This window comes from Oncorhynchus mykiss, chromosome 25 (genome assembly GCF_057628025.1).
Source record: "Oncorhynchus mykiss isolate SJ-2025 chromosome 25, ASM5762802v1, whole genome shotgun sequence".
NCBI lineage: Eukaryota > Metazoa > Chordata > Actinopteri > Salmoniformes > Salmonidae > Oncorhynchus > Oncorhynchus mykiss.
This window is the reverse complement of record NC_143046.1, coordinates 14617177-14632214: the sequence shown is the minus strand read 5'-3', so window position 1 is coordinate 14632214 and position 15038 is coordinate 14617177. Positions and strand designations below refer to the sequence as shown.

General features: G+C 44.1%; 1 protein-coding gene across 1 annotated transcript; it reads right to left on the bottom strand.

Moving 5' to 3' along the window:
• Positions 1-2125: 2125 nt before the first annotated feature.
• Positions 2126-14800, bottom strand: LOC110504630 (eukaryotic translation initiation factor 4E-binding protein 3-like). Its single transcript, XM_036969936.2, has 3 exons — positions 14417-14800; positions 11081-11254; positions 2126-2722 (listed from the first exon to the last, which is right to left on the bottom strand). The coding sequence occupies exons 1-3, from the start codon at positions 14547-14549 to the stop codon at positions 2694-2696; spliced, it is 336 nt and encodes a 111-aa protein (XP_036825831.1). The 5' UTR covers positions 14550-14800; the 3' UTR covers positions 2126-2693.
• Positions 14801-15038: the final 238 nt, after the last annotated feature.

Below are 15038 nucleotides of genomic sequence, written 5' to 3'. Positions count from 1 at the left end.
ATGTGTAACTCTGTGTTGTCTGTTCACACTGCTATGCTTTATCTTGTCCAGGTCGCAGTTGTAAATGAGAACTTGTTCTCAACTAGCCTACCTGGTTAAATAAAGGTGTTCTCAACTAGCCTACCTGGTTAAATAAAGGTGTTCTCAACTAGCCTACCTGGTTAAATAAAGGTGTTCTCAACTAGCCTACCTGGTTAAATAAAGGTGTTCTCAACTAGCCTACCTGGTTAAATAAAGGTGTTCTCAACTAGCCTACCTGGTTAAATAAAGGTGTTCTCAACTAGCCTACCTGGTTAAATAAAGGTGTTCTCAACTAGCCTACCTGGTTAAATAAAGGTGTTCTCAACTAGCCTACCTGGTTAAATAAAGGTGTTCTCAACTAGCCTACCTGGTTAAATAAAGGTGTTCTCAACTAGCCTACCTGGTTAAATAAAGGTGTTCTCAACTAGCCTACCTGGTTAAATAAAGGTGTTCTCAACTAGCCTACCTGGTTAAATAAAGGTGTTCTCAACTAGCCTACCTGGTTAAATAAAGGTGTTCTCAACTAGCCTACCTGGTTAAATAAAGGTGTTCTCAACTAGCCTACCTGGTTAAATAAAGGTGTTCTCAACTAGCCTACCTGGTTAAATAAAGGTGTTCTCAACTAGCCTACCTGGTTAAATAAAGGTGTTCTCAACTAGCCTACCTGGTTAAATAAAGGTGTTCTCAACTAGCCTACCTGGTTAAATAAAGGTGTTCTCAACTAGCCTACCTGGTTAAATAAAGGTGTTCTCAACTAGCCTACCTGGTTAAATAAAGGTGTTCTCAACTAGCCTACCTGGTTAAATAAAGGTGTTCTCAACTAGCCTACCTGGTTAAATAAAGGTGTTCTCAACTAGCCTACCTGGTTAAATAAAGGTGTTCTCAACTAGCCTACCTGGTTAAATAAAGGTGTTCTCAACTAGCCTACCTGGTTAAATAAAGGTGTTCTCAACTAGCCTACCTGGTTAAATAAAGGTGTTCTCAACTAGCCTACCTGGTTAAATAAAGGTGTTCTCAACTAGCCTACCTGGTTAAATAAAGGTGTTCTCAACTAGCCTACCTGGTTAAATAAAGGTGTTCTCAACTAGCCTACCTGGTTAAATAAAGGTGTTCTCAACTAGCCTACCTGGTTAAATAAAGGTGTTCTCAACTAGCCTACCTGGTTAAATAAAGGTGTTCTCAACTAGCCTACCTGGTTAAATAAAGGTGTTCTCAACTAGCCTACCTGGTTAAATAAAGGTGTTCTCAACTAGCCTACCTGGTTAAATAAAGGTGTTCTCAACTAGCCTACCTGGTTAAATAAAGGTGTTCTCAACTAGCCTACCTGGTTAAATAAAGGTGTTCTCAACTAGCCTACCTGGTTAAATAAAGGTGTTCTCAACTAGCCTACCTGGTTAAATAAAGGTGTTCTCAACTAGCCTACCTGGTTAAATAAAGGTGAAATAAATTAAAAAAAATGTTTAAAAAAATCAAGATCACCACTGTGCTCTTTCACCACCCTGTGAAGTTCATTACTTATTTCATCTGTAACCTATAAACTGAATGCTTCTCCGAGTCATAGTGGGAGGACCACACAATATAATCACGTGACTCCAATATGTTATTAAATCAATATTTGCGCATAAGATTCACTGCCATTTCTTGCATAATTCATTTTATCGACACAAAAGATTCTGCATTGTCTATCGTATTTTGTCTGCAATTGGAAATTGTACTGACAAATTTGCTGGTTCCATCACGCCATTTTTTTATCCGACGTTAACCGCATAAAAACTTTGGATGGAAACATAGTTATAGTTGGTTATGCAGTTTCTGATTAGATTAGGCTAATGTTGGAGGGATGGCGCTATAGGGGTGAGACAAACATGTCTGTAGGCTACATACATTAACTGGGTTAGAATATGCTGGGGCAACAGACTAGTAATTAGAACATGCATACGTTACATACTAGAAGCACAGTCGTGGGCGTCTATTTACATCTGAAAATGAAAGCCAATCAGCAGTAGCAATAAATCCTATGTGTGTGCGTGTGTGCGCACGGCTTTCTGGCATAGTTTGAAAATAGGAACCACGAGGCAACAACAATAACATGACAGAACTCAAGTTGAGGTTTTGTCCTTTTTGTTTATTTATTTTGAACTTTGATAAAATGTCAGTTCCTCCTCCACAGACAGACGCATGTAGGAGCCTGTCCAACAGTCACCCCGAACCTTTGACCAGGCTCAGACAGGGGGGACCCCTCATAGGCCTAGCAGCCCCTCCAAAATAGAGTTATTGTTTTTAAAAAACAGCGCAGCAACTCTGCCGTCACAACCAATCCCGCCGTCCCTGTATGTTTCATGTAAAATCTTGAACATTTCCCTCCTTTAAAAAAAGTTACAAGTACCGTTGACTTATGTACAAATCAAAAACTGTCCAACAAAGTTACAAACTTATTGCTTCTTCCAAGCCATTGAAGTATTATGTGTTTAATACACGGCTTCATGTCTTTCTAACTCAGGGATCAACACGTCTCCTTTCTCTTTTGGGGAGTTTCCTAAAAAAAAAAAGTTAAAAAAAAAGGATGTTGAAGAAGGTGAATGTGACGCATGCTGGTCGTAAAGGACCAATCAGACGTCAGAACTGAACAGAAGATACAACAGCTCTCTCCACAGGAGGCCACGAGCTACTGCTCAGATGTCCATCTCAAACTGGCTGTCATCTAGAGGGAGAGAGAGGAGAAAAGAGAGACATTAACAAAACTGTCGTTACTTGCATCTGTACACTAAGTCCTAACCACACCCATAATAACAGATTGACTGGGGGGGGGGGGGGGGCAGTGTTGTGTTCATGTTTCTTATCAACTTCGTGTTTTTGTCAACTCCAGACAGGAGAGACAAATCTCCCAGAGCAGACACAATCCCCTAACCCAATCCACCCACCTCCCCCTCCCCTCCTCTTAACCCCTCTGTCTGTCTGGGAGCCACTAGTTGCAGACAGTGTCACTAAGTATCAGGTTGGTTATCTGTGCTGAGTTAGTTGAGGTCAGGCCAGCACAAGGACACTAGATAACCAGTTAAATAGAGCTTGTTGTTTCAACAGCAGAGAGGGTGTGGCCTGGTGTGGTCAGAGGTTTGACTGCACTGCTATTGGTTACGAGATGACTGGTGGAGAAGGCACACCATCCTCAATTGCTTTCTTTCTCTCTGACCCTCCTCTTTCTGCCCATCTCTAGGGCTCTCCCCTCTCTGCTTTCTCCCTCTCCCTTCTCTCTGTCCCTCTCTCTCTACTTAACTAGCCTACAGGTCACCATCATAGTACAGTGTGCGTTTTCAACACCCAAAACAAAACCGTACCCTATGACAACGATAGCCAGCTGATAGTAGAGACATCTTCAGCCAAGTAACATAAGATACACAGAGATAGTTGCAGTTTTGGATAGGAGAACATTATACAATGTTCTATGGGAAATTCCACGATAACGGAATTGCACCGAGACTTAAAATGTATGCCAAACAAAATCCATTGATTTGAAGTTTAACAAACCATACGACTTTATGATACTTTTAACAATTTAAACAGAACATTTTCCAAAAACACATTTACTGGAAGAACTGTGCAGATGCAAAGTTTGGTAACAGAATTACAGTAAAATCTCCCTCAGTTTGTGTCCACATTTTCCAAAAACTCAACGATTCAACGAAGTCTGCAGAAAGAATGGGGTGTCAGCTATGACACATATATATATATATATATATATTTGGGTAAGTGAAGTGGATTTACACCCGGTAACGTAATTGCGGTGCCAAAATCACATCATGGGTCCCTGTACTACACATCTCTGTACTACACATCTCTGTACTACACATCTCTGTACTACACAGAAATGCCTAATTATGTAAATGAAGGTAATTTTCTTCATGGTGATGCATCCTAAATTGGTACACAACAAAGGTAGGAATATGCAATATCCTCTTTTGCATATTTGGGTATTACTCTACACACTAACTATTATTTTACATGAGCTCTGCCCCTTAACAAGACCAAATCTGTACTGAACTACACTGCTTTTTTTTACTGAACTACACTGCTTTTCTTTACTGAACTCTACAGAACTATGCACTGCTTTACTGAACTCTACAGAACCATGCACTGCTTTACTGAACTCTACAGAACTATGCACTGCTTTACTGAACTCTACAGAACTATGCACTGCTTTACTGAACTCTACAGAACTATGCACTGCTTTACTGAACTCTACAGAACTATGCACTGCTTTACTGAACTCTACAGAACCATGCACTGCTTTACTGAACTCTACAGAACCATGCACTGCTTTACTGAACTCTACAGAACTATGCACTGCTTTACTGAACTCTACAGAACTATGCACTGCTTTACTGAACTCTACAGAACCATGCACTGCTTTACTGAACTCTACAGAACCATGCACTGCTTTACTGAACTCTACAGAACCATGCACTGCTTTACTGAACTCTACAGAACCATGCACTGCTTTACTGAACTCTACAGAACTATGCACTGCTTTACTGAACTCTACAGAACTATGCACTGCTTTACTGAACTCTACAGAACTATGCACTGCTTTACTGAACTCTACAGAACTATGCACTGCTTTACTGAACTCTACAGAACTATGCACTGCTTTACTGAACTCTACAGAACTATGCACTGCTTTACTGAACTCTACAGAACTATGCACTGCTTTACTGAACTCTACAGAACTATGCACTGCTTTACTGAACTCTACAGAACTATGCACTGCTTTACTGAACTCTACAGAACCATGCACTGCTTTACTGAACTCTACAGAACCATGCACTGCTTTACTGAACTCTACAGAACCATGCACTGCTTTACTGAACTCTACAGAACCATGCACTGCTTTACTGAACTCTACAGAACCATGCACTGCTTTACTGAACTCTACAGAACCATGCACTGCTTTACTGAACTCTACAGAACCATGCACTGCTTTACTGAACTCTACAGAACTATGCACTGCTTTACTGAACTCTACAGAACCATGCACTGCTTTACTGAACTCTACAGAACCATGCACTGCTTTACTGAACTCTACAGAACCATGCACTGCTTTACTGAACTCTACAGAACTATGCACTGCTTTACTGAACTCTACAGAACTATGCACTGCTTTACTGAACTCTACAGAACCATGCACTGCTTTACTGAACTCTACAGAACTATGCACTGCTTTACTGAACTCTACAGAACTATGCACTGCTTTACTGAACTCTACAGAACCATGCACTGCTTTACTGTACTCTACAGAACTATGCACTGCTTTACTGAACTCTACAGAACTATGCACTGCTTTACTGAACTCTACAGAACCATGCACTGCTTTACTGAACTCTACAGAACTATGCACTGCTTTACTGAACTCTACAGAACCATGCACTGCTTTACTGAACTCTACAGAACCATGCACTGCTTTACTGAACTCTACAGAACCATGCACTGCTTTACTGAACTCTACAGAACTATGCACTGCTTTACTGAACTCTACAGAACTATGCACTGCTTTACTGAACTCTACAGAACCATGCACTGCTTTACTGAACTCTACAGAACTATGCACTGCTTTACTGAACTCTACAGAACTATGCACTGCTTTACTGAACTCTACAGAACCATGCACTGCTTTACTGTACTCTACAGAACTATGCACTGCTTTACTGAACTCTACAGAACTATGCACTGCTTTACTGAACTCTACAGAACCATGCACTGCTTTACTGAACTCTACAGAACCATGCACTGCTTTATTGAACTCTACAGAACCATGCACTGCTTTATTGAACTCTACAGAACTATGCACCGCTTTACTGAACTCTACAGAACCATGCACTGCTTTACTGAACTCTACAGAACCATGCACTGCTTTACTGAACTCTACAGAACCATGCACTGCTTTATTGAACTCTACAGAACTATGCACTGCTTTACTGAACTCTACAGAACTATGCACTGCTTTACTGAACTATACAGAACCATGCACTGCTTTACTGAACTCTACAGAACTATGCACTGCTTTACTGAACTCTACAGAACCATGCACTGCTTTATTGAACTCTACAGAACCATGCACTGCTTTACTGTACTCTGCTGTGAGAGCAGAATTATTTTATAATGCTGTAATTGCATCAAATGGTTGTTTTATGCAACAGAATAGAGGGTTCATATAACTCCATTGTGTCTGTGTGAACTGAAAGTGGGCCTCGGGGGGATTTAACACTGACAGGAGATGTACATGGTGAAGCCCCAAAATTGCCCTCGCTAGAAGTCTGTTTCAGACATAAGGAAGTGGATGGCTGCAAACTTTCTACTTTTAAACTCGGACAAAACAGAGATTATTGTTCTAGGTCCCAAGAAACAAAGAGATCTTCTGTTGAATCTGACAATTAATCTTGATGGTTGTACAGTCGTCTCAAATAAAACTGTGAAGGACCTCGGCGTTACTCTGGACCCTGATCTCTCTTTTGACGAACATATCAAGACTGTTTCAAGGACAGCTTTTTTCCATCTACGTAACATTGCAAAAATCAGAAACTTTCTGTTCAAAAATGATGCAGAAAAATTAATCCATGCTTTTGTTACTTCTAGGTTAGACTACTGCAAAGCTCTACTTTCCGGCTACCCGGATAAAGCACTAAATCAACTTCAGTTAGTGCTAAATACGGCTGCTAGAATCCTGACTAGAACCAAGAAATTTGATCATATTACTCCAGTGCTAGCCTCTCTACACTGGCTTCCTGTTAAGGCAAGGGCTGATTAAGGTTTTACTGCTAACCTACAAAGGCTTGCTCCTACCCATCCTGCCGTACATACCTACACGTACGCTACGGTCACAAGACGCAGGCCTCCTAATTGTCCCAAGAATTTCTAAGCAAACAGCTGGAGGCAGGGCTTCCTCGTATTGAGCTCCATTTTTATGGAATGGTCTGCCTACCCATGTGAGAGACGCAGACTCGGTCTCTACCTTTAAGTCTTTACTGAAGACTCATCTCTTCAGTGGGTCATATAATTGAGTGTAGTCTGGCCCAGGAGTGTGAAGGTGAAAGGAAAGGCTATGGAGCAACGAACCGCCCTTGCTGTCTCTGCCTGGCCGGTTCCCCTCTTTCCACTGGGATTCTCTGCCTCTAACCCTATTACAGGGGCTGAGTCACTGGCGCTCTTCCATGCGTCCCTAGGAGGGGTGCGTCACTTGAGTGGGCTGAGTCGCTGGCGTGGTCTTCCTGTCTGGGTTGGCACCCCCCTTGGGCTGTGCCGTGGCGGAGATCTTTGTGGACTATACTCAGCCTTGTCTCAGGATGGTAAGTTGGTGGTTGAAGATATCCCACTAGTGGTGTGGGGCTGTGCTTTGGCAAAGTGGGTGGGGTTATATCCTGCCTGTTTGGCCCTGTCCGGGGGTATCATCGGATGGGGCCACAGTGTCTCCTGACCCCTCCTGTCTCAGCCTCCAGTATTTATGCTGCATTTAAGTATTCTCTCTCTCTGAGGACCTGAGCCCTAGGACCATGCCTCGGGACTACCTGGCATGATGACTACTTGCTGTCCCCAGTCCACCTGGCCGTGTAGCTGCTCCAGTTTCAACTGTTCTGCCTGCGGCTATGGAACCTGTTCACCGGACGCGCTACCTGTCCCAGTCATGCTGTTTTCAACTCTCTAGAGACAGCAGGAGCGGTAGAGATACTCAATGATTGTCTATGAAAAGCCAACTGACATTTACTCCCGAGGTGCTGACTTGTTGCACCCTCAACAACTACTGTGATTATTATTTGACCATGCTGGTAATTTATGAACATTTTAACATCTTGGCCATGTTCTGTTATAATCTCCACCTGGCACAGCCAGAAGAGGACTGGCCATCCCTCAGAGCCTGGTTTCTCTCTAGGTTTCTTCCTAGGTTCTGGCCTATCTAGGGAGTTTTTCCTAGCCACCGTGCTTCTACACCTGCATTGCTTGCGGTTTGGGGTTTTAGCCCGGGTTTCTGTACAGCACTTTGATATATCAGCTGATGTAAAGGATATATAAATACATTTGAATTGATGTACGATGTCATTGGGTGATACCGCATTCCAGAGCATGAGTTAATGTTTCTGTACTGGGGTGCCAGGGGAAGATGGCGCCAGTATGGAGTTGGGGGGCCAGACCCTGGTCTCTACACAATGACGACAGTTCTTACAGCAGATATTGTCTGCTGTGAATTATAAGTATCTTTCATACAAATGTTAACCTTGTGACCCATTCCATACATCGGTTGTTCGGTCTTGTAGACTGAAGGAGGATGGACTTGGCTATAAAATGCTGAGTCTCAAACCAGCTCATTGAGTTCTCAGTGATCACCTCCAGGGGTGATTACCGACCAGCTCCATTATCTGAAGTAAACCAGCTGGTTGAGTTCTCAGCGATCCCCTCCAGGGGTGATATAAAATGCTGTGTCTCAAACCAGCTCATTGAGTTCTCAGTGACCACCTCCAGGGGTGATTACCGACCAGCTCCATTACTACACTAATTAAATAATACAGTTTGATTGATTTGAAGAAATCTAAAAGTCTCTCCTTTTGATTACAATCATTCCACCACACTGCTGTACAGTCCAAATTTGTGAACCCAACTGTTCTTTGTGACTACTATATTATCCATTATAACCAAATCTGTTGCAGAAATTCAGTTACCAAATCGGTAACAGAATTTGAGAAATTGGTAACAGAATTAAGTTAATCACTTAATAATTCATAAACAAACTTGATATTAGTAAAAACATCATAACTGTCTCAAACTTACTGCAGGCATTAAAAAATATCCAAAAGTAAATAAGTGTTGATATTCGTTGGCAGGGGTATTTACTCCAACAGTATTGTGTTCTGAGGCATTTGTAATACCTTAAGACTTTTAAAAATGGTAGATATTGTCTAAATGCCTTTTCCATCTCAAATCAAAGCCTTGTCTTATTCCTAATTTTAAAGATGGACATTTTTTTGAAAAGCATATATTTGCCTCCGCTCTCATTTGACATGCTCCTATAAACTTCACGTTGGTTCTCATTGGTCCCTTTAGGCTACATCTAGGAAGAAACCATTGTTCTATAGTAAATGAACAGGGCCCAGGACTTGGAAGGCTAGGTCCTGACTGACTTGTATTAGGTATGCCTATTACATAACTTTAGGTCCAAGGCTGCAGTGGCCAAGTTTCACAGTACTGTCATAGGCCTAGTAACGCTCCACAAACACAACACAGACAGGAACAGCAGCAGGCGACAATGTCTGACAGGAACAGCAGCAGGCGACAATGTCTGACAGGAACAGCAGCAGGCGACAATGCCTGACAGGAACAGCAGCAGGCGACAATGCCTGACAGGAACAGCAGCAGGCGACAATGCCTGACAGGAACAGCAGCAGGCGACAATGCCTGACAGGAACAGCAGCAGGCGACAATGCCTGACAGGAACAGCAGCAGGCGACAATGCCTGACAGGAACAGCAGCAGGCGACAATGCCTGACAGGAACAGCAGCAGGCGACAATGCCTGACAGGAACAGCAGCAGGCGACAATGCCTGACAGGAACAGCAGCAGGCGACAATGCCTGACAGGAACAGCAGCAGGCGACAATGCCTGACAGGAACAGCAGCAGGCGACAATGCCTGACAGGAACAGCAGCAGGCGACAATGCCTGACAGGAACAGCAGCAGGCGACAATGCCTGACAGGAACAGCAGCAGGCGACAATGCCTGACAGGAACAGCAGCAGGCGACAATGCCTGACAGGAACAGCAGCAGGCGACAATGTCTGACAGGAACAGCAGCAGGCGACAATGTCTGACAGGAACAGCAGCAGGCGACAATGCCTGACAGGAACAGCAGCAGGCGACAATGCCTGACAGGAACAGCGGCAGGCGACAATGTCTGACAGGAACAGCGGCAGGCGACAATGCCTGACAGGAACAGCGGCAGGCGACAATGCCTGACAGGAACAGCGGCAGGTGACAATGCCTGACAGGAACAGCGGCAGGCGACAATGCCTGACAGGAACAGCGGCAGGCGACAATGCCTGACAGGAACAGCAGCAGGCGACAATGCCTGACAGGAACAGCAGCAGGCGACAATGCCTGACAGGAACAGCAGCAGGCGACAATGCCTGACAGGAACAGCAGCAGGCGACAATGCCTGACATGGTATCAAGGGTTTTGCACAATAACACAGATGTTGATACTGTGTACACACACGTCTGTTAAGAATATTTAACAAGGTTACACTGTACACGCAAAAAGTTAGCCTACGATTCAGAAAGATGGGAATAAATTGGCAACAATGTGCATGGATAGCAGGCAACACTAGGTTCCATAACGACAAAGAACAAAGCCACGTACATGTCAACATTATCATGTAGGTGGTTTAATGGAAATAAAAAGTAGGGTAGAGCTAGCAGCAGGTTACACCAGTTTTTACGTACCACGTCCTCTTTGAGCTCTGTGTGTGTGTGTACGCGTGTTCATATGCACGTTTGTCAGTGTGCACGTCTGTACAGAATGTGTGTGTGTTTACATACCGTACGCATCGTCTCGCGTGTTTACATACCGTACGCATCGTCTCGTGTGTTTACATACCGTACTCATCGTCTCCAGTGTTTACATACCGTACTCATCGTCTCCAGTGTTTACATACCGTACTCATCGTCTCCAGTGTTTACATACCGTTCGCATCGTCTCGCGTGTTTACATACCGTACTCATCGTCTCCAGTGTTTACATACCGTACTCATCGTCTCCAGTGTTTACATACCGTACTCATCGTCTCGTGTGTTTACATACCATATGCATGTCAAGTGGGGCGGCAGGTAGCCTAGTGGTTAGAGGATTGGACTAGTAACTGAAAGGTTGCAAGATCGAATCGACGAGGTAAAAATCTGTCGTTCTGCCCCTGAACAAGGCAGTTAACCCACTGTTCCTAGGCCTTCATTGAAAATAAGAATTTGTTCTTAACTGACTTGCCTAGTTAAATTAAAAGGTATGCATGTCTAGTGTGTGCATACTCCTACCTGCCAGGTCCTTCTCCTCCTCCAGCTCCTCTTTTAGTTCCTGTAGTTTGCCCAGAGGGTGCAGAGCGGGCACCGTCACCCCAGGGATCTGCGGCAGGCAGCAGGGGGGGGTACGGGCGATGGGAGAGTTCCGACAGTCCAGGAGGAACTTCCTGTCATAGATTATGCGTGTTCCTGTCAGAGGTAGGGGGGGGGGGGGGGGGGGGGTCAGTTGACTTGCCAGTGAAGGGAGCTGCATCATGTTGACCAAAGCATTGTGGTAAAACACGTGTAAATGGACTCATGTACCATAAATCTGTTAGAGACTAGTGGTCTACAAAATGGAGGCTTTAGTTCCTGATTTATCTAATCTGGTCCTTGAAAACTGGCCATGAAATGTCTGATGTCAAAACAACAAATACAAGAGAGTAATAAGTCCCTGACAGGGCAGAGGGAGAGATGTATCTGGAAGGAACTGAGAGTCCACCCCTCCCTGGCCTCAGGGTCAAGGCTGTTGGATGCATTCCAAAACACACACTCCCTGTTCTCAGCCCAACGAGAGGGAGGATACGGAGGGGTGGTCGGTGGGTTGGCAGTAGTGTAACACAGCAACATGTTATCCTAGAACCAGAAAGTGGTGACAGAAGGCAGACTAGAACCAAACACACATAACTCTGTTGCCTGCACCGTGCAGTACACTTCAGGAGCACTGTGTAGCCTGCACCGTGTAGTACAATTCAGATGTGTGCTGTGGTCACCAGCAGAGTTTCCTCTACATTCTGTTTGCTTAGGGGGGCTGACGAGGCATCTTGTGGTGATACCCCATTCCTGAGGTGTTGAGGCAAACACCTTGGTTGTTCTGGAACCAAATATCATCTTCTCCTCCCCTAGACTATTAGGCATACGTAAAGGAACATTTTACTTGCTACTCCATAATGTGTTGGGATGTCTACAGTAGAGACTGGTTGGTAAACAACTGGGCTCTGACAGGTTGCTGACAGACTGATGTCATCCTTTAACTGCAATGGAATATTGATAAACAGCCGCTAGATATATCATACTGAATATCATGCTGATGAACTGAAGTGTGACCTGAACCACTGTGTTCTAGATTAACTCGTTAGCAGACTGACAGAACATTTGAAAAACAGCCGTTCGATGAGAATCATCCAATGTTTTGGTGTCTACTAGTGAAGTCTGCCCTGGACAGGGTTAAAACAGAGGTGCAGTGCAGTATTTAGAATTAGTACAGCATGCTGGAGTTAAAACTGTTTTGCACTTTAGCAGTTCTATTTCCACACACACTATAGAAACCTCTGCCAGTTGAGCACCCTATCCTGAACAAAAGGGGAGGGGAAAGAGTGTGTGTGTGTGTGTGTGTGTATGTGCTCGAGGGTACATTGGGGCAGGAAATCAGGGAGAATTATACAGAGAGAGCAGGCCAGCCAGCAACTAAACTATAGTGCCCTGGCCATGAGTTATGCAGAAGAGGCCCAGCTCTGTGGCCAATCTCTTTGTCCACAGGAAACGTACCATATCCCATGTAATGCGCCTCATTCTGTTTTGTGGCAATGGGACAACACCATCCCTCATTACATTACAACAGGGAGTGGAGTTGGTACATGATTGGCCCGAGGGACCGGAAGAGTCTCTCCATATCATGTGCATTCTTGTTGTGCTCACATCAGCAGTTAGTCACATAAAATATACTTCTGGTTTTAGAGACAGAATGTCAAACGGTTCTAGACCATCTGTTGTAAGGCATCAATGAAGAATCCCCAATAAGTAGTGTAATGACAGTAACAGCTGTTATAGCCATGTTATAACTACTCCTTAAAGTGCATAACTAAGTTGTTCTGGTCTGGCCATGCCTTCCACAACACATAAGAGTTGTGAAGGATCCATAGAGGGCCTGAAACTACATTGCTTTCTGCTCTCCTCAGCTAAATCACACATTGCACCACTCCCTCCAGGTTTCCTCCCACATGTCCTAACTTCAACCATTCTTAGAAAGGCCTATTTGCACACCATTTATGCTTCCCAATCCCTCCCCCTTTTTCTCCCTCGCTCCAAGTCTACCTCTCTCACCCTCTCTCTCTACTTGGCTGGAACACAATGTTCCCTACAGTATTCCTGAAATGCACCAGGGCAGCTGCGGGTCACACAGAGGGGATGTCTCCTCTCCTTCCCAATCAGCCCTGAATCTGGCCCCGCCCACCCATGAATCTGGCCCCGCCCACCCGTAGGTCATAGTTTAAGAGGAGCTTGTTGTGCTCCAGTATTTTTCCACTTCAGAACGTTGCACAGGCCAAATTTGACAACCATAACTCCCATCACTATGGCTACTTCGCTTACATAATGTGCCATGGTTTTCTGATATGTTGCAGATCCCAAAGAACAAAACATCTGTCTCTAAGCTAAAACTACATTTGGCCCAGTCAAACTTAATTAGGAATTGGTTCCCAACATAGCACCTTACATGAGTGTTGTTGTGAATGGGAATTGCAGCAGCCAGCTCTCTGGTAAGCTAGTTTGCGCAGGTCTGAGCTGTGTGTAGTAAACAGACAGTACCGAATCCGACCACCAGACTGCACGTAATCAGCCATGAGGTTGAACCAATGAGCGTGAACAAGTAAACCTAGTTTTTCCCCACATCACTGAAAAATTCATTTTTTATTTTCATCTGTCAATAAGAAAAGCTTTTCCAGTAAAGGAAGAGTGACCGCTGTATTAAAAAGACTGGAGGCAATAATATGAATGAAGTTGCATTTAAAACATCACATAGCAAGCATACACAATTTCCAACAAACACATACAGTATGCTGCAAGTCAAACAGACAGACGGAGCACAGTACGCTACAAGTCAAACAGACAGACCACAGTACGCTACAAGTCAAACAGACAGACCACAGTACGCTACAAGTCAAACAGACAGACCACAGTACATACAGTACGCTACAAGTCAAACAGACAGACGGAGCACAGTACGCTACAAGTCAAACAGACAGATAGCTAGACTAGTTTTAGCCAGCTAAGCGCGTGGTGCGGTGCGCATGTATTATGCACGACCAAAATAAAGTCGCGAGACTAAGGGTTGAGTAACGTTGATGAGTGGTTACAAGATTTGGGTAAGTAAATGTACTTTTCAAAACAGCTATACATAACGTGAACATGTTATTTCCTTGCATAACCGTAGACAAGTTAGCTAGTTTAGTTCCCCTTTTCCCACAACATAACGTTGGTTTTCTAGCTGTAATTTGTTTTTGCTGGCTAAAGTTAGCTAAATTATCCCTGGTACAAAACGTGTTGTACGTGGTTGATCATAAACAAGCAAAACATCCGGCTCCGTGCTCTTACCCCCGGGCGTTGTGGAGAAGAGAGTACCCCCGGGAGTCTGACTGTAGCAGTCTGGGAGCTGAGACCAGTCTTTCAGGGTGAGAACCCGGGTAGGGATTGGGCAACTCTTCGCCTGCTGAGAGTTGGTTGTCATCCTGAGTTTGTTTGGGTTCTTCTGATCAACCGCAGAAAGATGCTTCGTGTGAAGATCGGCTGATCTTACAAATTCAATTGTTTACCAAAAAAGAAAATCTCCCAAGTAATTTGCTAACAAGATCCACAACAATTCAAACTTAGCTAAAATGTGCTAACAAAATAAAACAGACGGAATCGACTGCAGTTCAGGCCGAACGGTTTTGTTGCCAGATAAGTATCGCTGTCAGGTCATCCAGCTAGAGAGACGAACTGGGGGATGTTGAACGTGTTCGCCTGCATTTAATAACTACCAGGGTGACTCTGGTCATGTGACGTGTTGTGATTGCAAGAACATGATCTCCACGACGAAGGGCGACTGGCTCCTCAATCATATACTAGTTCCGCCTGTGAAGGGTGGATCATAGTGTAGGGCTGTCAAACCGGAGTGATGTGATCCTTTTGATGCATAAATAATCCAGTGGATCTAATCTGAAGCAATGGTGTAAAC

Coding starts and splice junctions, on each gene's coding strand:
- LOC110504630 (XM_036969936.2), bottom strand. CDS start 14,549: ATGACAACCAACTCTCAGCAGGCGAAGAGTTGCCCAATCCCTACCCGG. Junction 11,255..14,416: donor CTTCTCCACAACGCCCGGGG/GTAAGAGCACGG, acceptor TACCTCTGACAG/GAACACGCATAATCTATGAC. Junction 2,723..11,080: donor GGAGGAGAAGGACCTGGCAG/GTAGGAGTATGC, acceptor CTCTCCCTCTAG/ATGACAGCCAGTTTGAGATG.